This window comes from Cebidichthys violaceus, unplaced genomic scaffold (genome assembly GCF_023349555.1).
Source record: "Cebidichthys violaceus isolate CVI_PGR_0920_01 unplaced genomic scaffold, fCebVio1.0.p SCAF_5, whole genome shotgun sequence".
Classification (NCBI taxonomy): Eukaryota; Metazoa; Chordata; class Actinopteri; order Perciformes; family Stichaeidae; genus Cebidichthys; species Cebidichthys violaceus.
Window position 1 is genome coordinate 7,031,053 of NW_027176705.1, and position 27,828 is coordinate 7,058,880.

At 39.4% G+C, this 27,828-nt stretch overlaps 1 protein-coding gene across 3 annotated transcripts in view; it reads left to right on the forward strand.

The window, feature by feature from the left end:
- LOC137887269 (CUB and sushi domain-containing protein 1-like) overlaps window positions 1–27,828 on the forward strand; it is a 361,990-nt gene that overhangs the window by 224,848 nt on the left and 109,314 nt on the right. For all 3 annotated transcript variants that reach the window (XM_068730105.1, XM_068730106.1, XM_068730107.1), the window contains 11 exons: window positions 5,460–5,642; window positions 5,829–6,014; window positions 11,910–12,050; window positions 15,765–15,886; window positions 16,169–16,241; window positions 17,970–18,108; window positions 18,993–19,180; window positions 19,362–19,550; window positions 26,411–26,527; window positions 26,712–26,927; window positions 27,565–27,753. In XM_068730105.1, coding sequence (XP_068586206.1) covers window positions 5,460–5,642; window positions 5,829–6,014; window positions 11,910–12,050; window positions 15,765–15,886; window positions 16,169–16,241; window positions 17,970–18,108; window positions 18,993–19,180; window positions 19,362–19,550; window positions 26,411–26,527; window positions 26,712–26,927; window positions 27,565–27,753 — 1,743 coding nt within the window. The remainder of the gene's footprint in view (window positions 1–5,459; window positions 5,643–5,828; window positions 6,015–11,909; window positions 12,051–15,764; window positions 15,887–16,168; window positions 16,242–17,969; window positions 18,109–18,992; window positions 19,181–19,361; window positions 19,551–26,410; window positions 26,528–26,711; window positions 26,928–27,564; window positions 27,754–27,828) is intronic.

The window sequence follows — 27,828 nt, forward strand, 5'->3', positions numbered from 1 at the left end:
AGAGGAGGAGAGAGTGAGAGGGATAAAGGTTGTGCTCTTGGTTCTGCTCAGCTATGTTTGATTCAGTGATGTTGCTGACAGTGTTGTCCGGGGTCACTTACTGTTCAAGGGAATCAGCACAGTGTAGCTACAGAAACCGCATGCAACTGTAACTGTAAGCAAGTCATGTTGAACATCATATTACAAAGTTCCCTTGGCTAGGCTGAGATGGTGCTGACCTTAATTTTGTTAGGTTAACATTTGCCCGCACAACAGTTTGGGCCATTTTCCTCTTTACAACTTGCCTTGAGTGATCAAAAAGGCCCACCTTAATTATATGACATATATTTTAAGGCAATGACACATTATAAACTAACATAAAAAAGAAGAAAGTAACAAACATAAAATCGTACTTAATAACCTCTAGATGATCTTGTAGTGTTCCCCAGGATAACTGAACAACCGCCTGCAGTATGTTTTGTGTGCCTGTCCTTGCATGTATATATGTGATGCTGTCACATCATGTCATTTCACCATGTTACACTCTTTGATCAGAGTTACCCCCTGAGAGCCTTAGGTTTTCAGTCCTGCAGGGAAACACAACACGTGTGTAGCTTTCTTGCTTTTGAATGCTGTCATGTTATACTTGTCAATCACTGCAGCTCTCTGAGTGTGTGTGCATGTTAGAGAGAGAGAGAGAGAGAGAGAGAGAGAGAGAGAGAGAGAGAGAGAGAGAGAGAGAGAGAGAGAGAGAGAGAGAGAGAGAGATCATAAACACACACAGCTCATTACAATAATTAAGGCTTTCAGTGAAATGCTGCTGCCAAGTTTTCAGGCTGATGGCAATTGGCTGTGAAAAGAGTAACGATTTAAATAATGTACGTTATTTTTTAACTCATCAAAGGACTAAAAATTGTGATTGAATGTCTTGATGATTCCTCCATACTATTAGAAGTATAATTGTTACATTATTAAAACATAGTGCATCTGGATACCATCCTTGTTCTATTACGGCAGATTTAATACCCTAACTACCAGCCGCGACCAGCATGTTGCTCGTATTGTTTTCACCTTTTGAGACTGTGTGTGTGTGTGTGTGTGTGTGTGTGTGTGTGTGTGTGTGTGTGTGTGTCATCATGGCAAAATGTGGTCCTAGAAACACCTACTATAGCGGGAACTACCACAAGCGGTGTTGACTACTTTGCCAGGTGTTTATATTTTTGTCTATTTGTGCACAGATTTTGTTAATATGATCGCATCACAGCCGTGCAAGATGCAGTCACAAAAGATGGGTGTGGTCCGAGCAAGGGTGTTGAAAGTAGAGGAGTAGGAATTGGGGAAACGCCATTGGCTTAATGCCTCTGGCCTGATTTGGCATTGTAGCTGTTCTCTTATCCTGACTGGGTTTTGATGTGAAAATCAACCTCAAATTGCAAACAATTAAAGGTACAATCCCGAAGATCTCAGCTTTGTTCTCTTTGATGGCACTTTTGGCCATAAACTTTAATTGCAGGTGGGTTTTTGGATCTCACTTCCTGAATATGTGCGTTCATAATACTGCAAATACAAGAGCTTCCATCAGTGGGCCAAAGACTTAATCCCTGTTGTGACACGTCATTTGGTGGTAGATAGTAACCTAACGGACATTTATTTAAATAAAATTCTAGTTTGGTAGTGGTTTGCATTACAATGATTGCTGTTTGACAGCTGATGCTCACACTAGCAGTTAGATAAACCAACAAAGTTAACATGCATGCAGCTGCTTTAACATGTGATAGTTGCATGACTTGATCATAACAACTTCAGAATGTAAATTGTTCACTGGGATTGATTACCTACATCAAGCAGTTCCTGTTCTCCAAAACAAATGTGGCTGGAATGTATTGAAATACATCTAAACCTTTGTGTTTATGAATTTTGCTTTGAAACATGGTTGGCAGCAATGCAAAGTGTATGTTTGTAGTTAATTGGCTAACACACAAAAAAACGAATTGAAAGGTCCCTAAAATCAATGTGTTTTTTCTTTCTTTTGCTTTGTAACATTTTAATACATTTATCCTCCATGTATTTTATTTTATTTTCTTTCCTCAATTATGTATATTGCTTTGTTTAATAAATGACTTTTCGAGAGGAAAAGAAACAGAAGCATAAAATGTATTGAGTAGTAAATCAATGCTCTGTACTTCAGTAAAAATCTTTCAACTTTGAAAGAAATGAAAAGAAAATAATGACAGAAAAGAAGAACGAACTAAAAAAAGACTAAATAGCGAGCAAGAAAGATGCTACCACCATAATGACAGACTTACCAGGGGCTCAAGATCGTTGATATCCATCCTGACACTCGTCAACTGTGTGACAGGTAGCTCTGGGCCACACACACACACACTCACACACAAACGCCTGCCACTTCTTTGAGTATTCTACTCTTGTGGGTGTACTTAGATCCCAACAGATAGTAAAAGTGAAGAACACATGCACACACACACACACATACATTGCTCACCTTGAGATGTATTTGCCCAGAGCGAATCCAGGAGCATGGTGGAGCATGTGTTACAAGATGACAGCCGTCTGGTAGAATGTCAAATTTTAAAGGAGGGGAGAGAGGGAAGAGCAGTGGATAAAAACATACTGCTATTAGGGGAAGAAGGGATGAAAAAAAGACAGTGACAAAATGAATGGAATATGATTGTAGGCCAGTTTGGCAGTACTGCTAATGTGACACTCATGCCAAAAAGCAGTGTATTGAATCAGATAGAGAGAGCGGGAGCAATGAGGAGAACATTGAACACACTGGGAGCAGAGACACTTTGAAATAAGAACAGGCAAAAAAAGAGGGATGAAGATAAAGAAACAAAGAAAGAAACAACATGTGTGTTTGATAAGCAGTCATATGTATTATAATGTCACAAACATCAGTGTTGGTTTCTTTGATTTGTACCTCCTGCTGGTTTCTTAACAAGAGTATGCATGGATCAGTGTGTGTGTGTGTGTGTGTGTTTGTGTGTGTGTGTGTGTGTGTGTGTGTGTGTGTGTGTGTGTGTGTGTGTGTGTGTGTGTGTGTGTGTGTGTGTGTGTGTGTGTGTGTTTGCATCTACCTGTGTGCCTCCACTATTTGTCTTGCCTTTCACAATTAAAGCTGAATTACACTATAATTACCCTCATGACAATTAGCTGTAACAAGGGAAACAATCAAATTAATTTCTCATAACTACTTTGTTTCTCTACACAACAGTGTCAATAATGGACACTTGGAATTTTCGCTTTTTTTATGGTCCACACAGCCGCATTGAAGCTGCTGCTAGTCCTTCTTTTAAGAAATGGTAAGTCAACCTGTTGACAAACAAGAGAAGAATGTAGCCGTTGTATATAGCCATATATTTTAAGTATGGCCTTTGTGTTTAGACAGCACACAAAGTCTGTTCACAGGCTGCAGACTCATTCAAAGATGCACACACATTTATGTTAACCCTAACCACAAGTCTGAAAAAGGTTTTTAAAAGTCACAGTTTAGAGACGAAGAACGATAATTGGCAACTGCGACAGCCAGCAGTATTACATGAGGATGAACATAGCACATTAAGGTTCAAGCTTCAAGGTTGGAGGGAGACAACCAGGGGGCAAACAAGCTAAACTGTTTCTGCAATAGGTTTAGTTCACAACCCTCATCTGTCTCCTCCACACACCACACCTCCCAAACACCTCTGCTGCCTACCCCCCTCACCCCCCTGCCCCTTCTGGTGAGCTGCATGGACACAGAGCCCTCAACTTCAAAGGGCTCTTCCACCACTGATGCTTCAGGACCTAACGGCATCAGCCCCAGGGTCCTCAAGACCTGCGCCATCTAGCTGTCTGATGTCTGCAACTCCTCTTCAACCGGAGCCTGAAGCAGGAGGAAGTCCCGGTGCTGTGGAAGACGTCTTGCCTGGTTCCTGTACCAAAGAAGACTACTCCATCTGGCCTCAACAACTACCGACTGGTTGCCCTCACATCTCATATGATGAAGGTGCTGGAGAGGCTGGTCTTGGCCCATCTCCGACCGCAGGTGAAATCCTCACTGGACCCTCTGCAATTTGCAGTCGCACCTGGATGGAACTGGTGGCTCTGTGAGAATCACTTTCTTTGACTTCTCCAGTCCATTCAACACCACTGCTGCTGAGTGAGAAGCTGCGGGTGGTGGGGGTAGACACGTCCACCGTCTCCTGGATCACTGACTACCTGACAGGCAGACCACAGTTTGTTCGACTGGGCTGTGTGCTGTCTGATACGGTGGTCAGTGGTACTGGAGCTCCACAGGGAACTGTTCTGTCTCCCTTCCTGTTCACCCTGTACACCACTGACTTCCAGTACAACTCAGGGTCATGCCATCTGCAGAAGTTCTCTGATGACTCTGCAGTGGTCGGGTGTATAAGGGACGGACGGGAGGAGTACAGGGCAGTAGTGGATGACTTTGTGGAGTGGGCCGGTAGAAATCACCTGCTTCTGAATGTGGCCAAGACCAGAGAGACGGTGGTTGACTTCAGGAGGAAGACGACGGAGTACCTGGGTGTCTCCATCGACAACAGACTGAACTGGAAGGCCAACATCAACGATGTGTATAAGAAGGGGCTGAGTCGGCTCTTTTTCTTGAGGAAACCTCGATCCTTCAACGTGTGCATCAAGATGTTGGAGATGTTCTTCCAGGCTGTTGTGTCCAGTGCACTGTACTTCGCCGTAGTCTGCTGGGGGAGCAGCATTGGAGCCGGAGACACCAACAGACTTAACAAACTGCTTAAGAAGGCCGGCTGCATCATCGGCTGCAAACTGGACAATCTGGAAAAGGTGGTGGAGAGGAGGACAATGAAGAAACTATTATCCATATTGGATAACCTGGACCACCCTCTCCACCACCTACTGCAGGGACAGCGGAGCACTTTCTCCAACAGTATCCTGTATCTGTCACAAGGACAGATACAGGAGAACATTCCTGCCCACTGCAATAAGACTGTACAATAAATCACCTCAGTCCAAATCATTCAATCATCAAGACTATAACATTGTTACACTGTTGTTGTTGTTGTTGTTGTTGTTGGTTGTTTGTTTGGTTAGATATTTGTGCTACTATTTAGTTAGTTAATTTAATATTATTCTATTTCATTGTATATATTGTGCATTTTCATACTCAATATTTGTTTACTCTATTACTTAGATTGCTTACCTGTACCATAATTTCTGCTGTAGCGAACTAATTTCCCCTTGCGGGATTAATAAAGTATCTATCTATCTATCTATCTATCTATCTATCATTACCATAAACACCCCCTACAGAATGTTCCGATTAGTCTCACAGACAATCTACAAATTAATGAATGCATTTTATTGCCATTTAATCCCACCTCACAAGTTAGAACAGACAACCCCTTATCTGAATGTCACCATGTCACATGTTGACATTAATTATCAGCATAAAAACATGGCTGTATGTGTGTCATGTGTTACAGAGATCGAACGTGGAGGCTGTGGTGATCCTGGGGTGCCGGCATTTGGTCGTCGTAGCGGTGATCGCTTTCAACATGGTGACGTGTTGACCTTCTTTTGCCAGTCGGCATTTGAACTAGTGGGAGAGAGAACCATCACGTGCCAGCACAATAACCAGTGGTCTGGTAATAAACCCAGTTGTATCTGTAAGTACACATAGTCCATACAGACATATTTCTGTTGATTGATTTCCGGTTCATTTTGCATTATCATTCTTGCCTCTTTTTTTAATTGCCATATCTATTTGTCTTTGCTTTTTTGCTTGGATTCTTACCCAATTACTTATCAACTTGACCTCTTTCCTTCCTGCCTTTGTTCCTTCTTGTTTGAAGTTTCATGTTTCTTCAACTTCACGGCTCCATCAGGGACTATATTGTCCCCGAACTACCCAGAGGAGTATGGGAACAACCTGAACTGTGTGTGGTTGATTATCTCTGAACCGGGTAGCCGCATTCATCTCCTTTTTTCTGACTTTGACCTGGAGCCACAGTTCGACTGGTTGGTGATCAAAGATGAAGGTAATTGTATCTTAATATATCTGTCATTTTGAAAACGTAGTTCCTAAATTAACACCTCAGGATATGCATATATGCAAATTCTAAATTGCTGAAATATGGATGTGCATGTGTTTTTTCTGAAATTGTTAAAAAGTTAAAATAATCTGGGGGTGCACTCTTTCTCAACTTAGTCTATAACCAATAGGTAAAGATAACTTCTTATTGGGTTTGGTTGAGGAATGGCCATCTGGCAAACTGGATGGAAAGTTGGAATATTTATTTTATTGTGCACTTTTCCTCTACACACAGAACACAGGGCAATTTGATCACCCATTGTCATCAAAGTTATTGATTTAAACTGAATCAACTAAAGCCCCTGTTTGACTGGCTTGTCATTAAAGATGAAGTTGTGCTAAATCGGCTGGCTGTAAACCTGTCCCTCTGCAGGAATGTTTTTTTGGAGCAGGGTTTTGAAAATTACAGGGCAATTAGTGCTGTTCCACTGGGCAAACTGAAATTAAAGTTGTTGCTTCAAAGTCTTCTAGCTTGCTCCGCTTGGTGATCGATCACTGCTGTCACATGGAAACAACACTATGTCTTCTTTTCAGAAATTAAAACGAAAAATTACTTATTCTATAACTGACATGCTCTCTTGAAAGTAATCAAGATTTCAAAACCTTCATGAAATTTACTGCCTCTGTTTTTGATCAGATAACTGATTTTACTATTTACTGTTGTAAGAAATATTGCATCAAAATTGTGTGAACTTTGAAGTAAAAAAAAAAAGTAAAATCAGTTAAATCTAAAAGTGCATTTAGTTTGTATAGTACACCAAGACAGTACATATGACAGACGTTGGTTTTGTCTCACCATAAACCGGTGTTGGCTTGTAAATACCTTGTAAAGGATCAGTATCCGTTAATATGGCACCCATTAAATTATTACTAATTGGTGTTCAGAAGGTTAACTACTGTACAAGTGTGCATAAAGTATTACTCTGCTTTTCAAAATCATACTGAACATATTTTTGAATTAATTTGAACTTAACTGCTGCACCACAGCACTCAACAGGCTGATATAGACTGAAAATGGGTTTAAAAGTAGTAACGCAGCATTGCAATGGTTGAAGTGATAGCCATTTGGATAAGTGGATCACTTCTCATGTGTTGCTTATACATCATTGATAACATACAATTGGCATTGTCTGAAAGTCTCTCCTTATGTCACACATTCAAATGTAAAACAATTGTATCATTGTTATCAACAAGTTGGCTGTTATGCAGCCAATCTTGTGACACACAGTCTGCTGTTATGCCTTTGAACGAGCATACATAAGAAAGAGATGCTTTAGTCCAAAAGGAAACTAAATCTGCATCCTAATGCAATAAAATAAAAGTTTCTCTGCATCAGAGAAACCCAAAGGCTTTTCCATTCACCAAGAAGTTTATGTGACCTTGACATTCAAGACTTCTGTCCCTGTATAATAGAACAATGAAATACAAACAAATGGCAAGCAAACGTGAACAGAGCAACCATAGTAATAACCCATACATCACCTGAGCTGGGAAACAGTACTATAGGAAATCAGATAAAGGTTCAAGGTACACTTTTGAACAATACATAAATGGTTAACATAATCAGAAAGCCATTGTTGTCATCTAATAAAAGAGCACATCGTGATAGACTGTTACAAAAGGCATTTCTGTGAATCTCTCCTCTTAGATAAGTAAGCGTAGGACCTTGTCACTCTTTCAGCTATTGTTGCATTGCTTCTCTTTTACCCCTGGTCTCTTGCCTATCAATGCAATAATGAATATGTGAAAGATTTTTTGGGTTGCTGAAGAACAAAGTGAATGGCACTTTGAAACTCAGTCGCCATGTAGCTTAATTGAGTCAAAGTCCAAAACTCCCAAGTCAAGGAGGGAATGAAAAGAAAAGTTTCTGTAGGAGTGTTGGTGAAGAATCCCAATTTCAGGCTACAGTGTATTTTATCACTGAGGAGTTCTTGTATCTCCCCTTCTGTCCCTGTCAGGGTTGCCATCTCACACTGCTTTTCATTACACCTTTTGTTGTTGGATTTTGAATATTATTTTCAATAAATGGTACATTCCTAACGATGTTTTCTAAAACACTCTGCAATCAATCATGCTGATTGCTCTCTGTTATATTTTAAGGATTGGATGGATCAGGAATAATCTGAAACAGTGTCAATACCCTTTTCCTCAGCCATTATCAATATCCAGTACCGTAATCGTATAACATGTACAAAATTCTAGTGTATGTGATCTGATCTGCATGCCCCTAAAATATATATTTCAAAAGAAAAGTATAAATTATAAAAAAAGTATAAATACTGTTCAGGTGTCATCAGTAGAATATAGGTCTTACTTTGTTATTGCAACAGCTAATGTATATACACAATCGCTTTGTGTATGCATGGATTACCACAACTAGATTTAAAGACTGTCAGACTTTGAAAAAACATGATTGCAGATGCCATTGGGTCAGTTCAAGCGTCACTGAGACCACAGAGTTGCTTGAATTTTTGAGAGTGACCTTTTCAAATGTAATCAATGAACGGATCAGAACACAAGATACCACTTCAAACCATTTGCTATGTGGGCAGATGGCCCTTAGTTGACGAACACAGGACATATTGGGTGGCAAACGCCATAATGAATATCAACAGTGCTGCTTCTCCGACCGGTACAAAACTGCAGGTGTTTTCTGATGAATCGCAGTTCATGCAGCACCAATCTGCTAGACTCCTGGTGGGTCATCAGCAACAACAAATATTGTGTTAGTTCTGGCAGTGAACTGAAGTTGTGCATGCCAATAGCTCATCAGCATCAGTTGACATTTATAATCGTTGAACACACTCAAATTACATTTCCAATCGCATTCAATCAAGACAATAAAGTGGTCTTTATAATCTCACAATGTCTCTCACTTACTTGTGATCATTATGGCGCTGCTGCTGGTAGTTAATCTGTTTATTTCTACCTGCTATAAGCTGCTGTTGCTGGCTGCGACGATTGATTTCTCGATCAACCACCTCAGCTTCCTCCTGTTCATGTGTCTTATCACCATTGCTGGGGATGGCATTTCTTTCCTTGTGCATTATGTTTATTCCATATCTCACTGATAAGGGCCTGCTGGGTTCTGTTCTGTGTAGCCCTTTAGGGTTATATTACGCTCCCTACTGAATCTGTCGCTGCTGGTTGGATCATTTGGGAGCACCCTCAAGAGCAGAGTGTATTCTGCCAAAAAAGTGTGTAGTTGCAGTAAATGATACTATGCTGTGACACGAATGTCTCAGACAGAAATTAGGTGATGCATGGTTACAGCTGCACAGGCCAGTGGGAGACAGGTAATGGTTTCAGGGCCATTCAATTGGCATACAGTGGGTCCTTTAATGGCTATAGAGTGATTCCTTAATGCCAGAGCATATCTTAACATAGCAGCCAGGTTCAGCCATTCATTGCAATCATATACCCCTAAGGGGTTTGATTGGTACTTTGAACAAGATAATGTTCCCTGCCATGGTGACAGAATTGTCTAGGAATGCATGGCTCAAGACACCTTCCGGTGTAATAACGTTAATGACCTGGACACCACAATCCCCTGATATCAGTTTCTTTGGTAGTCACTCAAATGCAGCTTCTATAGAAAAACAGCATCCACCCATCAACATCTGCCAGTTGTGTGAAGGACTGACACCAGAACTCGACAGGTCCCTTATTAAGTCACTGCCCAGACATGTAGGAGCTGTTATTCGTACTAAAAGGTGGTCCAATGTTTTACTGAACAGGGGTTAGGTATTATCAGGACACTGAGTGAATATTTCTGTTAAGTTGAAAATTAAGTTAGAGCTAGGTATCAGCAGGGTAATCAAATTTGATTTCAGTTTAAAGGGTCTTGATTCCGTATAGGTTTCATCCGACATTAATGAGATTAAAAATTAGGGCTGCAACTAACGATTATTTTAATAATCGATTAATCTGTCGATTATTTTTTCGATTAATCGATGAATCGGTGGGGAAAAGGCGAGTGAATAAAAATGTGTCTTTAGTCTTGCAAACTATACCACCCCTGCTTTACTACTGTTATTAAGGAGCTAACGCTAACTTGTCATGCTTGTCAAGCAGGATAACGAGTAAACAGCAGCACCTGGAGAGCTACTGGAGGGACGTTACGTTCCTCACTTCAAAACGGAACAAAAGTAGGATTCTGTAGCGACTTATCCTGGTGTTGAACTCCCTTCCTCCTCCTCAAGGACTCCAACATGTTTACGTTTTAGGTGCTGAATCATCACCGTGGTGCTCCCGTGCCGTGCCATGTCGCTTTTGCATATCTTGCAATTAACACACCTTTTCGATTTATTTAGTGTGAAATGCTCGCACACCTTGGATGACTTAGGTCGTACTGATTTCTCTGCCTCCGCTGTGTGTTTCAGAGCAACGTTACGGGTCTCTCCGATGGGCTTTCCTCTACCTCCGCTCTGCTCCGCGCTCAACTTTTGTTTTTATACTCAAACATCTCCGCGACTTATTGAGTGGCGTAATAATCGCGCGACACAACGAATCGATAATGAAATTCGTTGCCAGCGCTTTTAATGATCGATTTTAATTCGTTGTTGCAGCCCTATTAAAAATCCTGTATTGATGTACAGCTATAATGACATTTAAGAATTGTTGCAATTCTCTGTGTATTCTCTGCATATGCATCCAACTAAGTGCATTACTACTATACAGATATGGAAGGACGTGCATCCCACTTTAGGTCACTGTCGACTTTTACTTGAATTTATATCTTATTATACAGTGAAACTGAGATGGTTGCAAAAAAACCCCTTCCAGATAAGAATCTGTAAAATGCCAGGGACTATGTTAAATGGCCTTGTTTTCGCACATTGATGATGCATTTCATCTCAATAGTCTCAGAAAAAGACCCAAACCTGAAAAAAATGCTAATTATCCTTCAATGGCCTTAAAAGAAAAGGATCTAAGAATTGTTGTTTTTCGCTTAGAATGAGTCAGTTATTTCTATATAGGAAGCGGGTCTTCTTCACAGAGTCCGCCATGTTTTTGCAGTAGTCCAGAACGGACAAACCAAACACTGGCTCTAGAGAGAGACTTCTGCATTTTTACTGCAGGTGTATTCAGTAGGATGCAATCTGCAACCTCACCGCTAGAAGCCACTTAACCCTACACACTGCTTCTTTAAGGACAAACACTAACATTTGAGACACAAAGCTTTCAACAGCATATACATTGTAACTCACTGCTGTTGTTAAATCTCAAAGCAATGTACTGAAATAGCCAAACCGGGCTCCACCAGTAACAAGCTTCAACATTTTAATACAGCATACAGTGTCAATATTTCGTCACTCTGGAAGGAAACATTCTAAGCCACATATTGCTGCTAATATTTATTTGCATTTATTAAATAAGATTTTGAATTCAGGAATGGTAATGGATTATTCCTCCATTTTGGTATTGACATCAGAGAACTGAATGAAGTGAATTGGGAGTCAGTGGGATTAAATTCTTTAATCCCATTGACAGGCAGGTGATTGACTAATAGTGTTATTCATTGTGCTACTGACAGAGTATTTATTAAAGCATGTACATTGGTAACATTTTTCTGCAAAATAGCACCAAAACAACATATTACAACGTGCTAACATTAACAAGAATCTTAAGACTTATTGAGTCATCTCAAAGTTATTTTTTTCCTAACACTAATAACATTTAATACATCTCTTGAGGTCTCTTGTGGTGTTTTACTTTTTCCTTTTTACAGGAGTCCTTCACTCTCCAAGTATGTCCTTGGCCTAATGTTATTCAGACGGAATTAGATAAGCACCATTAAAACGTGTCTGTAAAAGATTGTTTAAACTCTGTTCTATTTTAGGCCTGTCTGAGCCAACAACATTTGGGACGTTCTCGGGAAAAGATGTTCCATCACAGATCGCCTCGAATGGACACATCATGAGACTGGAATTTCAATCTGATCATTCTAATACTGGAAAAGGCTTCAATATCAGCTACACCAGTATGTACTACCTACCTACCTACCCACCTACCTACCTGTCTGTGTCTGTCTGTTGATTAGATTTACTGACATGTAAAACATATACAATTTCTTAGAGGAAGAAAAAGGGCGTATTGATAGATGCCACGGTTTGTGACAGTGTGTGATCATAAACAAAGACATAAAAACTAGTCGTCTATTATCCAATGCAGCTGCAATATACACTATGTTTTGAATAAGGGAAGATGTTCTTACCTTTTCTTGAAGCACTTGCCATCTCTGTCTTGCTGTGTTGTTGCTATTCTTCTTGACTGATTGGTATTTGTGTGTCTCTTGCTTTACTGAGTTAAACCTGTGCCATTGTCAGCTTTGGACCTGTCTACTGCACCCAGTATATTTAACTGCTCTAAGCTGAACTAGTTCTGCATGACTGACTGATTCATTCTTTGTGATTTCCATGCGGTTTTGCACCATTTCCCACACTGCATACCAAATGACATTGTCTCTGACTTTCCTTTGAGAGGTTACATTTGACAAGTGAAAGTAAAAAAAACAATATTTGTTGTCTCTTCAGCACCACAGAATAAAAAGTCCTACCTCTAATCCTAATGCAAACAATTTTCTCCCTAATCCTAACACAAATGAAGTGCACCATTGGAAGCAGAAATATGCCATTATAGTTTTTTTTCACTCACAATGTACAGAAAATCTCTTTATAGTACACACACACATATATATATATATATATATATATATAAAATATACTGTTATAATTACTGTTGATAAATACCCATTTAAAAAAAAAAAAAGACTTAACTTTCAGTCATATCATTTTTGTTGATGAAACATTTTGAGAATGTAATTTAAATTTGTCATATACATTAACATAGTAACTTGAGAAAGACAGATCAGGCATCTGTGTGCTGTTTCACTAATTTGGCATTTTAATGCATATATGAATATCAATTGGTATTGCTGCGAGTATATATCAGTATCTGTTTATATGAATAATGTTGTGTAATGCAAATATAAACTTTGACACACCATAATAAATGTTATTAATTTATTAGTTTAAATTTAGGGTAAATTGATCTTATAGGGGAAATATCTGTCACGTCTAAAGATTTACTTCATTGTAATGACAGCTATAGTTAATATCAATGCTATATTTGGATAAGGGTGTTTTTAAATAGTGATTATCACTGTTGTACTGTTTACAAAACCATAATCACTATTACCTAATTTAAAAACATGTATGGTTCCCATAATTTACTATCCACAAATGATTGTGGGTTTTCTATAACAAATACTTATTTTCTTTTACTCAACTATGAAATAGAAGCCATTCAGTTATATGAACAGTTATGATTCTGCTGTAATGCATCGCATTGTTTGTGATAGACTGCATTAACCGCACAGAGCCGCAGCACAGTGCATTGCTGACCCGCTCTGAGCATGTACTGTGGTGCAAAATGACTACAAAACACTGGCAACCAAGAAACAAGAATTCATTGTACACTAGGAAAACGTCTCACTGCACCCCCTTGAAAAATCACTCGTTACCAGTACAAAGCTACACCTTGCTATGCCCTCGCTTGAAGACAGAGCCCTTTGACACTTCATTTTCAACATATTGCTGTCAAAGTTAGAGGTCATTTCTGTATTTCTCTTTTTCTCTCTCTGTCCCATCACTGTTATTGTACCTCCGCCAGGAGAATCACACACAGTCAACTCCAGGCTTTCAGGGAGCTCGAGGCTGCTGGCGCATAGAGCGGAAAACGCAAGGCACTCAGCAATACAAAAGCAGCGCGCAAAATGCTTCGCTCGCATTGAAGACAATTACAAAAAGATGACCCGATCTGCTAAAATTTGTTTTGTCTGATCAGGGCATTATACTGCCATTGACTGTGCTTGCTGCGTGAATTTGTATTTGTATTTATTCGTTTATTTATTTTGCAAGGACAATGCACACCAATCAACAGTCAAACTGTAGGTGAGCCAGAGTTAGCCAGAGAGGCTAGATTTCATCTGCTGTCCCCGGCCAGATGTTTGAAGGCAGCCTAAAATTACAAAATTTCAAATTAAAATGGAATTAAAATTCATAGATAAACAGACAGTAACATATAGACAAAACCAATACACATATAAGCAAAAGAAAAGTCTACATAAGACACTAGAGCAGAGCAGACATAACAGGCTGCAGCATGCGTCAGGCAGAACAAACCCACCTACAGTACAAGCACATATATAACACTGAGGCACATAACATACACATCAAAAATAGAAAATAGCAACACTGAACAAGACATGCTTACTCCTCACTCACTAATCTTTAATAGTTTGCCCCCAGCTGCTGCTCTGTGGCCAGACACACAGTGGAGGAAAACAATAGACTATATTTCTCTGGGTAAAACATTTTGCTCACTTTTATTGTTTTGAACAGTATGTTAGGCTAACAAAACTACACACACAGCTGACTGCATCGCAGCCACTCAGCCGCTGCTCTGTGTCAAGAGACACAGGTGGTCCGTGCCTTTTTGATGGGCATCAACCTCCTGTTTATACGCGTATTGTTGAAAAAATAGACTTACGCCTGTGAGACAGACCTAAGACACAGTTGAGACACATACCTTTACAGAGCCAGCACAGACATCTGCATTGATTACAATTTTGAAAAAGAGCGTATCTGTTGAGTTGTGTCAATTCAGTCATACAATATAGCCATTGTAGACACACCTTGCGGAGATCTGCACTCAACTGAATGACAATGTCTAGTACTGTATTTTTTCCCCCCTTATTTTCGAAACCATCATATTGATCTCCATCTTTCACTCAGGCTTCTTCTCCTTTGTTTTGCTTGTCCATTCACACACAACCTTGTCTCACACTTCCTTTATCTGAAACACTCACAGCACAATCTCTCTTCTCCCTCCTCTGAGTTAACACATATCATTTGAATATTTTGTCGATTGTCATTTTGTCTGTTTTCTCATATATATGCATCCCTCTCATCCTTTTATCCCTCCAATCTTTTCCACTACTTTCACATACCTTTACTATGTCTGGTGTGTGAAAGTTTGCATGGTTATTTTCTGTTTGCCTTTGGTTTTTGTATGCAGTATGTGTCTGCATGTACAAGCAAATGTGTTTGCATTCATCTGGCGGTCTATGTAATATATGTGCGGATTTTTTGCGTATGTGCCCTTTCCTCTCTTGCTCTCATTTTTTTCCATCTATCTTTATTTTTCTCTGTCTGCTCTCATTTCCTCTCCATCAGTAGCTAATCAACCTGAGACATGTCCAATCACTGGGCGTGTGCTCTGGGTGGGATCAGGTTAATCTCTGGAATAGGGATGATATAAGCTAAACATGACAGGGTTGAATCCACATGAAGATAATTCCATTCCCGTATTTCCATATCAGTAGAGATGTCACATTTACTGACAGTGATTTTCAAACTTTTTTTTTCTGGTAGAACCAATTTTCCGGTATTCAAATAAATTGAAATACCTTGTTTTTCAAATTATCAAATATCCACATGTATTCTGAACCACTCCAACAATTCATATATCCATGCTATGATCGGTAGGCACAATGTGATTTCTTTCTCTTTTTTATCCGTCACATTTTCTCTGTTCTTTCAGTTGCAAAGAAATTTGGCTTTGTTTCAGTTAATTTAGTTCTTTGTCTATTGGCAGCTATTTTAACTTTTCTCTCATTGTTATTTCTCTGTAGCATTTGGTCAAAATGAATGTCATGACCCAGGAGTTCCTGTCAATGGTCAAAGGTATGGTGACCAATTTCAGCTCGGCAGCTCTGTGGCTTTTCGCTGTGATCAAGGATTCATTAGGACACAGGTAAAACTCTATCTGTCTTAATCTACTATAATAGGGTGTTCACACAACATACAGATGCTTATTAGAAGTATTAACATTACTAGCATACATATTAGGTGTTTGGAATAGCAGTCGTAGTAAAATGCAATTTACTGTTTACTCCCCTGTACTTAATTTGTCTCTGTATAAAAACTACTTTTGATTGGATTTACTTGTATTTATGTTAATTTCTCAATTTTGTTATTTTTTCTGCTTGTATCTTATCTTAAAATAAGTACTATACCTAAGTATCACTTTTTCCAGGGGTCTGATCAGGTCACTTGCATCATCCAGGATGGAAATGTTGTGTGGTCGGCGGCTGTACCTCGCTGTGAAGGTAACCACACACACAAACTGTTTACTTTGTACATGAGCAATGGGCAATTATTGAAAATGTTGGACTTGCCAGAATATAGGGTGACAAAGCAGCTTAAGTGTGCTTATACAACTTAGGAATTTCACTACATTTCCTCCTCTAATTGCTTTAGCCCCCAGCCTCCCCACACGTATTCAGCTTGTTTGCACGCATCTTTCACTCTCAACAATAATCTTAAATGAGATTGGCACAAGTTCTGCTGAAAGTAATTCAGGGAGATGCATTTATTATATGCAGACTCCAATATACAGAGATCTATCCACAGTGTGCAGATATGCTACTATTTAGAAGTAATAATAAAAGGACAGCGAATGTGATTTTATTTTAATACTTTTTAAAGGGAAATGTTATCCACTGGCCTGTGAGAAGTTGTATGTCTTTTTTTGTATCTCCTCCATCTTGATTGTATTGTCTAAATGACATTATCAAATGTTGGCTGTTGTTAATAAATGGAATGGAGGAGACAATCCAATTGAATAGGCCTGTCACCTTATTAAATATGGAGTATGGGAAAATAGTATCCCTCCCATTGGACAGGGAAGGATAATTAAGTTTTATTTCTAAAAAAAATAAATGAGAATGACTTTCTCTTGTCCATCCCATCCATGAGTACCACAGCTAGGGCTGGGCGGTATGACCAAAAATGTATATCACGGTATTTTGTAAGATTATACCGGTTTCACGGTATATCACAGTCGACGGAGCCTCTCCCAGCTGTTAGCAGACTGTTGTGCTAACGGCTAGCTACCGAGCTGTACTCAGCATGCTGTTCGGTGGTGACATTTTATAAATGCACAATTATTAGTGTTACAAATTGTTTATGTGTCACAAACTGTTGTGTGCCGTGGTGTTGACCTGTTAAAGAGCGTTAGTTATGGGTTATTAATTGTTGTGTTATAAAGTTATAACCATAATTTAGGGGCCTCTCTCTACATAGCTAGCTCCAACCCTAAAACTTTTTTTTTAGCTTGCAGAAAATCTGCAGTTATGTTATCATTCAGAAGGATAAAGGTAAACAACTTGAGAACATAAGACACGTAAGAGTGTAAAAGACAAGCCATTACAAATTACATATTGGAGGAAGAGCACTGGATAATAAATGGATCATGAACTCCAGGTCTAAAGTTTTTTTTAAAGGACGTTACTATACATGCTAGCTTAATATAAGTGCTAAACAGACCACTCCAAAACTCAAATACAGTAACAAAGTTATTGGGTATTTTATTTATATGGATTCTAAACCCAACTGAAGCTAATTCTTGCGTTTTAATGTGCTGTGATTTAGAGTTTGGGTCTTTTACTTATAAATTAGTGTCAAGACCTGCCAGCTATGCACAGTTCTTTGAGTTGCAGGAAATGAGGAGCCGTTTTCTGGCATTATTTGATACAGAAATATACTTGATTTGCTCTATAAATTATCATGCCATAATTATTTTAGCCCTTTTTCCCACATAAGTTAACTCAAATGTGTTTACTGTAGCACAAGATTGCCACAGCATATTTTCTGAAGGTAAATGTTTACGTATGAACTCTATAAATTTAGAAAGGATTAGAGAGCTAACCGAAATTGGATAGATGATGAATCTGCTAACTCAATGTGATATGAGCGTTGTGCTCATGCAATAATACTGTTGCAAGAAAAAAGTGATTAATTTCTCTCCCTCTGTGGCTGTGTTTATTTCCCTGTAGCTCCATGTGGAGGCCACCTCACAGCTCCTACTGGTGTTCTGCTGTCTCCTGGTTGGCCCTCCTTTTATAAAGATTCTCTGAACTGCCAGTGGGTGATTGAAGCACAGCCAGACCATGCTGTGAAAATACACTTTGACAGGTTAGTGATTTGGTTACATATGTAGGCATAGAGAGGTTTGTTTAGGTTTGCTCATCAGTTTCTCAGAATACTTGTCAGATTGTTATTAAATTGATAAGATGGTCATCTTGAAGCATGTCCGTTTTTTACACTTCTGTCTGACAGCCAGTACATTATTATGTTAGTCAGTCTATTAATTGGTCAGTCTTTCAGAAACATTGTTAATCAGATATAAATGTAGTTGTTGAGTTACTGCTGCAGTAAATAATTGATGTTGGCTTTTTGCACATTTTTCTCTGAAAACAAGCCACAAGCAGATGTAGTGTAGCCTGAAATTGCTAAAGCTGAAATTTGACTTTTGGGGAATTGATGTAAAGGCAACATTATCCTCATCGCCTATGAGGCAGGTCATTCAGAATTTGCACTGCGTGTAAATGTCTTGCGCTGAGGCTAGTTAATTGTTCCGTTGGCTGGTTAGATCAGTATGTGATTGTCAGTGGTTTCCAACTCTTTGTTTTCTATCCAGGGCAGCTAGTTAATTGCATTCATGTGATATTTTTCTTCTAAATCAGTTGCTACTGTAATTTATGTTTAAAATGAAAACCAGCAACACTAACGGTTTCAAGATTAAAACTGGTTCTGAGTGCCCTTCAGACACAACTGTTGGACATTGCAGGCAGAGACGAAAGTGTTCAGCAAGTTAGTTATAAAGGTAGTTATGTGGTTGTTTAAGTGCTCAGTTATTTAAATTAGCTGGTAAAATGTGAGTCAATCACTTTTGTTAACTCTGGGTTTCATTAGCTGGTGTTTGGTGTGCGCTACACATAGATTATGTATGTTTTATGAATATTTGTGTATGCCAGGTTATTTTGCATGTTATTTTTGTTGCTTGTGTGTCTGTCTAGATTCCAGACTGAGGTCAACTATGACACACTGGAAATCAGGGATGGCCCCTCAACCTCTTCTCCCCTCATCGGTGAATATCACGGCACCCAAGCGCCTCATTTCCTGATTTCCACATCCAACGTCCTGTTCCTGTTGTTCACGACAGACAACAGCCGCTCTGCAGCAGGCTTCAGCATCAGATATGAAAGTAAGGCCGATTGACTGACTGATAGAAATGTTTGGTAGACACAAGATGAAATACTTGCTGGTAGTCATATGCAGCAACATTTTTTTGTTTAAACCACCGTAAAAAGGTGTAAGTACCCCCTCCACACACACATTCACCCTCTTGACTTGTGGTATTTTTGCTTGTGTGATGTGATTTTCAGGTGTGAAAATGGAGTCAGACTCTTGTCTTGATCCTGGTATCCCAGTCAATGGTCGTCGCCATGGCAGCAGCTTTTTTATTGGCTCCCGTGTCTCATTTACATGTGATCTAGGATACACACTGAGTGATCAGGAGCCAATTGTTTGCGAGCATAATCATCAGTGGAGTCACGCTCTTCCCAGTTGTGATGGTGAGAATATTTCTTTCTTTTAATTTTAGCCCTCTTGATGAAGACCTATAGTGAGCGGAAACCTTTTGTATACTTTTCCAAAAATAATTTAAGAGCAAGAAGTATGTGATAATGTGAGGAACGCAGTCACTTGATGGAATACATGTGTTGCAGCACTGCACAATAAGATAAAGAATTGTGAGACCATGACTACTATCGTTTAGGTATTTTCTTCAGATCATCCATTCCTCCATTATCTATATTGTAGCTGCTTATTGTTATTATATATGAGGCAGATGCAGTTAGAAGTCACTCCATTTGGTACTCAGGCAGGCTTACATTTGGCAAAGAGTGACCAGCACCAAAGCTGGGTCATGCTAACTTGCAAATTTGCCTCTGCTTTACCACAGTTGTATTGTCCACAGTAAACAACTATTTGCAATTCCCTTTTGCAAGCCACTAGCTGTGTGTTTGTTGTGTGTGAGATAAGTTGGAAGGTATTGCAGTTTCATACAATACTTAAATATCACAATACAAACAAATCAAATGACGTTACATATCAGATTCAAAGACAAGGTCCAAGCAATCCACCATCTAAAATCACTAAACAATCTGGTAATTCAGCATTATCAGGTAAGCGGTATGCCTGCATTAATGCACGCTTGCTGTTTGAGGGTTTTATAGCCCTCTTCATTTTTCCACTAACTGATTTGGGATGGCCCTGAACATGACGGTCCCCTCTTCATGGACATAAAAACATGTGGAGTGAGTTGAGCAATGTGGCTGAAAGACAGTTGAGCCAGAGTCAGAGGCAGTGAGGAGAGCAGAGGGAGGTGCAGGTGTTCCTATAAGTCACTTTTTTTCCATTTCATTAGGTGTAACTGGCAGCCATAGTGTTAATTCTATAATCTATCTCCACTCCAGTGAATACACTAACAAAATGGTCCAAGTTGGACATCCAGCCTCAGTGAAATTATGCGGGTCAACAGGCACTACTGAAACAGATGCTCACTGACCATCGCAGGCCTTCTCATTCAGCATTTGCCCACAGCTCATGCTATCATGGGAGATGAATACACAGCGTCTGATTCATTCTGCCGATTGAAAAGAATCCAATTTGAAAGCCAAAGTCAGGATGTCTCAACTTGGGAGTGAGTTCATACCAAGGCAATCTATCTCACAGTCTCAGCCATAAGCAGTTTTAAACGGCCACAGTGACATTTTCAATTTTCAGCCAAGCATGCCATCTCACCAGACAGCTGTTACATTACAAGACACACTATTTCAGAATGGCACTTTTCTAAAACGGTGTGTAAGCCTTGACTAGAATATAATTTATCATAGTTTGCTTTCAGCGAAGATCATATATGGACCAGAATTATGTGTCAAATGTGTTTTACCATGACTGAATTTTTGATTAATCAGATAATCATTGTCTTTATCTGTTCCTATTGACAATTTCACATGTTCAGTTTACCTAATTTGCGTGTTGCTTGGCGGTGGGAGGAAGACAGAATGAACACACGCAAACACAGAGAAAACTTGCAAAGTCCACTGGAAAGAACTTGGACATCAATTTAAAGGAGAAAGGAAGTCATCTTTAATAAGTCCCACAACAATACTCAAAGCAACTCATACACACACATGGACACATTAACGACAATAATCTTATTTACAGTACAGTCTCAGAGGCACCGTTAACATTTTAACAGGAAAAGACAGCCTTTTTCTACCATACCGACTACATTACGCAGCCACCAAAAATCATTATTTTGACAATATTTTGTCTAAAAGAAAAACAAAATGACACGTAGTTCCCCCGCAGGCGTGCAGAGATCGTTCCCTTTCAGTAATGCCACAGTGTCTATTGGACCCAAACCGCTCGTCTTATTCCTGCAGGTCAGCTAAATCGCCAAACAGATAATACAGAACACTGGCTGCTCTTTTATGTGTCAGGGAGAATATTGAAGGGGTGCAGTGATATTTTAAAGCTTGCAGTTGGTGTCAGGACAACAACTTGTTAGAAGTGACCAAAGTCACAGTATCCCTTTTAGAAAAAAATGCCATGGCATCTTTGAAGAGGGAGATAATTAAAGCTAGATAAAAAAACAGAGGCAAGAAAGAGGAGGGAGTGTACAGCTGAAGTCTGATACTGTATGATATTTTTTCTGTATTTACCTCTCTCCTGTCTGGAAAAACAAGCTATCCTTCTGCATCCCTATCTTCTCACACACAGATCATTTGCATACTCTAATGTGTGCACCTTAACAGGCAATAGATACAGTATGTGCACAAAGAGGTGCACACGGGCCTTCCTCATCAAGGGTCATTTAGTCAGACAGTGTCCTAGTTTTAGCAGAATCATGATGGGAGTGAGAAGAAACTGGTTGTCGCAACACACACAAGACTGCTAGTCAGATAAAGAGTTGGCGAGCGGCTCTCATCACAGCTACTCAACTCAAGTCAAGCTTTGTTGAAATTATATAATAGAGATGACATTGACAGACAGAGAGATGTGGAGGGTGGAGAGGCAGAGACACAGAAGTTCTCTTTAAACACACTGGAATAACTGCAGTGTGAATAAATAAGAGAAGCTTTAAAATCTGTCTTCATAATTAAAAAAAGAGCGTATTCCCAAATCACCAAATGAATCATCACACTGTTTATTTTAGGAGATAAAAGGGTAATCTGTGCACCAATATACTGTATATATATATAAACCTTCAAGAATCAGACAGGAGGGACTTCACAAGAGGGAAGAAAAGAATTGCATTGTCTCTGATTCAGTTTATATAAGTCTGTGATGTGTTTGTTTCATAGGCAAGAAAAACACTCCGTTTTTATTTTAATGCCATTCAAGCACCTTGAAGCACTTGAATTGAATTAAATGTAACTGAATTGAGCTGAATAGAATTGAATGGGATGGAGGCACAGTCAGAGAGAACAAAAAAAAAAGTCGACATATTATCTTAGCTCAACAGTCTGTAATGCACCGCAAGCCCTCTTTGACTCTCCATTACGCTACTATAGTATTTTCCATTCTGCTCTATCCCAAATGAGTTTGTCCTGTCTATATCAGTGGTGCTCTGTGTGGAGGCTAGGTGTCTGGTAACACATACACCAATTCTTCAATCTTTTTAAACAAACCACTCTCTCTCATTGTCTTTGTAAAAGTGCTTTGTCTTTCTATCTGCTCTGTTTCTTTTCATTTCTATATTAACTGCGTCTCTGGCCTTCACCCTTTGTTTCTCTCTCTGTATCTGTATTCAGAATCAGCATTTTGTTTTACCTTCAAGCCCTTTCAGTTCATGTCATATACTGTATTTTGTGGACACAGACAATAACATGATGTTCCTTCATCACAAATTTGATAATTTCTTTTAAAATCTTTTTATTGATTTTGCAAATACTTCAGACAGAAAGGGAGAACAGGACTACCCCAAAAAAGTTAGGATATACAGGACATTACATTCAGTTGCGTGCCGCTTGGAGGTAGTGTAACTGTGACAAACTGCCACTGAATACAAAAATGACAAATACAACAAACAAACAGACACATCGCTCTGAGGAGATATGACTTACAGATTGGTTCAACCAGAGGTAAGATCCCCAAAACAACAACCACAGTAACAACACAAAAAAAATAATAATACAAATTCAAAATAAAAATAAACAAAAAATAAAACCAAAATAAATGAATGTACATATATAAATAAGAGAAAAAAAGAAAAGGGGGGGGAGGCGTCTGTTAGTTCACTTTTTGGATTGCAGCATCGTTCAAATATTTTATGAAAGGTCTCTTCGAAGGATTCACTGGAGTCTCTAAGTGAGAATCTGATCTTTTCAAGTTTTATATGATTTAAGATCTCTTAAGATTAACCAACTATTGTGTGAAGGCGGGAGAACGTGTTTCCACTTGAACAGTATGAGGCGTCTAGCTAAAAGTGTCGTAAAGGCCAGGATGCGTTGTCTTGTCGACGGCAGATCAAGTACTTCAGGCGGCTGAGTTCCAAATAATGCTGTAAGGGGTTCGAGATCAAGTTTTATACCTAGTCCCAAGTGTATTGAATATTTGATCACAGAATTTTTTTAAATTTGGGCACGACCAAAACATATGAGTATGGTTGGTAGGTGACTGTTTGCACCTATTGCAGCTGTCATTCATATTCAGGTAGATTTTAGCCAGACGGGCATTTGTGCAGTGTACACGAAACAAAACCTTGCATTGCAGCAGCCCATGTCTCGCACAAATTGAGGAGGAGTGGGATAAGGCCAGAATGCGAACCCAACGGTTATCAGATATTGGTTTACCAATTTCTCTTTCCCAGGTCTGTTTCAGATGAGACGTGACTTAAGGGAGTCAATGAGACCATAGATAGTTGAGATGGAGCGTTTTTGCGCAGGATCTAGAGTAAGCAAGGAGTCAATCAGAGATCCAGGGGGATGATTTGGAAAGTGAGGATATTCGGATTTAATGAAGTGTCTAATCTGTAGAAAGCGGAAAAAATTAGATTTAGGTAGGTCAAATTTAGATGACAGTTCTGCAAAATCAATAAAGTCCCCATCTTTATAAAAGTCTTTAATGTTACGTAAGCCTTTGTCGCGCCACGTACAAAAGGTAGGGTCAGACACAGAAGGTGAGAATAAGTGGTTTCTAAAGGCTGGGGTCAAAGTACAAGGTTTGTCTAGTCCAAAATGTTTACGGAATTGTATCCAGATGTTGAGAGAGTTAGTAACTATTGGATTTTCTGAGATCCCGTGGGTTTTAAGTGGCAGTCGTGCCGTGATGAGGGATTGAAGGGAAATCTTGGAAGAGGATAGTTCCATTTAGGCCCACAGGGGGCCATTTCTTAGCCCATCATCCATCCAGTGACGTAGCTTTTCAATGTTGCAGGCCCAGTAATAAGTTTGTTTGGTTATTTTTTTTTTTGGGGGGGGGGGTTTGTTGTTGTTTTTGTTTAGTTTTTTCTCTTTTTGTGTCTGAGTTTGGTGGTTTGTGGGGTTGGCAGGTATGTTGTGTGCTGTTCTGTTTGTGGGTGGCATGCCGCATGTAACCTGTGTAAACTGAAAATAAAAAGATTGAAAGAAAGGAAACATACAACAGGAGATCATCCGCATAAAGTGACAGTTTGTGTATGATTCCCATCCTGGAAATACCCTCGAATCCCCCTTCCCCCCGGAGCCAGATGGCTAAAGGTTCAATGGCCAAAGCGAACAGAAGGGGAGAGAGGGGACAACCTTGTCTAGTGCCACGGCATAAAGTGAAAGGGTGGGATTTTACACCGTTAGTGAGAATGGAAGCAGTCAGAGAGTTATAGAGCTACTCGATCCAGGCTATAAAGTCTGAGCTAAAGCCAAATCTTCCCAAAATATAGTATAGATACTTTCATTCGACCCTGTCGAAGGCCTTCTCAGCATCTAAAGATAATTTTGCCTCAGGGGTGTCATGATTTGGGGAGCTGATTATGCTAAGCAGCCGCCTAGTGTTAAATGAGGAACTTCGTCCTGCCATGAAGCCTGTTTGGTCTTCAGAGATCAGAGATGGTAGAGCTTTCTGCAGACGTGTAGATAGAACCTTGGCTAAGATCATTTGGTCAACATTCAGAAGGGATATGGGCCTGTAGTTGTTGCATAATAGAGGGTCTTTGTCCTTTTTCAGTAGGAGACAAATGGTGGCTTTGGATAGTGTTGGGGGTAGCTGTCCTTTTGTAAATGATTCATTATATACTTTTGTCAGCAGTGGGGAGACTAGGTTGGAGTATGTTTTGTAAAATTGTACTATGAACCCATCAGGGCCTGGTGATTTGCCATTCTGTAGTAGTTTAATTGCACAAATTTGATAATTTGATGATATCTTGGACACACCATTGTCAGTAGTTATGTGAAAATGTTATGTGATGCCTATGTTAATCTAGGCATTTAAAATAATTCAGGTGGATACAGGTTATAAGGCAGTGCCAACCTACAGCATTGTTGCTGAAGTGGGGCACCCACCCTTCAGTTCCCCCTCAGGTAAACACTGTAGCTCTGTCAGCATGTTAGCCTTAGTTTGTACAGTTAGCACAGTGTCTACGAGCTGCTGGCTCAGGCCATGTTGAGATCTGTTGAGAGGCAATCAAAATGCTCTCAATCTCATGTCTTGCACCTTTAACCTGTCCGGACCACAACCTTATTGCTTTGGTTCACTCTCACTGCTTTCATCGTATCATTTCCATAACAGGCAGCTGTTTTCAGTTAAAAAAAACCAACATGAAACCTACTACACTATCTGCTCAGCATCAAATGTAGGACACGGTTAGCGACTAGCTGGTGAATATAATGGACCATTTAGCAGCTAAACAGCCAGAAATTTCCCTCAAGAGTTGGTGGAGATCCAGACTGAGCTAAAAGACAATTAATATTGGACTCGCATTTAGGTGGCAAGAATGACAACTCCAAATGAATGATAATGTTGCTCTGTAACTGCTGGATGTGTAAATATGCAACTGTTTACTAAGGTGATGATATGTCAATGTTATTGCAGGTTTATTAAGAAACGCAGTTGGGAATTGAGAATGAAACTATAGCTGTTTCTTCTAATTTCTCCCTCCTATAATTATGTTAATATCTGGGGAAAACTAGTTTTTTACATAAAGCCCATACTGACACATGTTCAGTTCACAAAATTATATTTTAAGTATTTAAAATTTTGCAGGTCTGCAGATAAAATAATGTGGTTATGTTCCAGTTTGTTAACTATGATAGGACATTAAGAGCAAACTAATCTCACATTATGTGATAACCTCTTAAATGGACTCAATATATGTCTATAATTTAAGTAAATATGAATTTCTTCTCCTTTTCTTTTTCCCCTTTCTCTATCTCTCACTTTCTCTCTATAGCCCTTTGTGGAGGTTATATCTATGGTAAAAAAGGGACGATTCTGTCTCCTGGCTTTCCTGACTTTTACCCCAATTCTCTTAACTGCACCTGGACTATAGAGGTGTCTCATGGCAAAGGTAAGAACACACATACACAGTCATTTACACATTGCATTTACACTCAATATGTTGCTGGATATGTGTTTCTGGCTTGCTGTCTGTGTTCATCTGCTGCCATTTATGTTTCTGTGACTAACTGTGTATCTGTCCATCCATTCATGCAACCATCTGTCCATTCATCCATTCATCCTTGGATTTCTAGGAGTCCATCTGGTTTTCCACACTTTCCATCTGGAGGAGAACCATGACTACCTTTCCATCACTGAGGACAGCAACTTCCAGGTTCCAGTAGCTCGACTCACTGGCTCAGTGCTTCCCCCTAGCGTCAAAGCGGGGCTCTATGGAAACTTCAGCGCGCAGCTACGTTTCATATCGGATTTTTCCATGAGTTATGAAGGATTTAATATGACTTTTTCTGGTAAGAAACCAATGTTTGTTAACATATATGTAGCAGACAGAAAATCAACCTAAAAGCTTTCTTACTCTATTTACAGAATAGACCTAACCTGCCTTTTTAGCCAGACATCTAGACTGACTGAAGTGATGTCATAAACAACGATGGTCTTATATAGTTGTATTCTGATGTGCTAATATGGCACATTATTCTGCCTTACAAAGGCAGAGGAGTATCTACCGTAATCCTGAGGTTGACAAAACATTTAATTGTAGTTTGAAGGTTCTTTGTTAAACTGTAACAGATACATAAGATGTAAAACCCAATTGTATGCATTTTAGGCTGATTAATGTTCTAATCATTGTTATGAGCTGTGCTATGCTAAGCTGTAATGGGAAATATTCCACTTGTACTTTACGGTTGGTGAGAATCACAGTTTTTTTTCCACCAACTGTCACAAGGGGCAATGTTGAAGCCATAACAATATGACTTCTTAGCTACCATGTCATCAATTTGGTTTCAGGTCTTACGTCACAATTTCTTTCTATTTACTTAATCTTAATCTAGCCTTACTTAACATTATTAACGCAGTTCCTGTACATTTCACACCTCTCTTATAATGACTCCTCAACAATATTATTTATGTCTCATGGATGTATAGAATACGACTTAGAGCCATGTGAGGATCCCGGCGTACCGGCGTACAGCAGGAGGATGGGATTCAGATTTCAAGTTGGCGACTCGTTGGCCTTCACTTGTTTTGCTGGCTACCGACTTGAGGGGGAGAGCAAGATAACTTGTCTGGGAGGAGGTAGACGAGTCTGGAGCAACATACTACCAAGATGTATAGGTAAGACAAACTCACAAACTTGTGTCTCACTGAAAATGAAAAATCATTGACACTGCATCCAAAGCATTCAGGCTA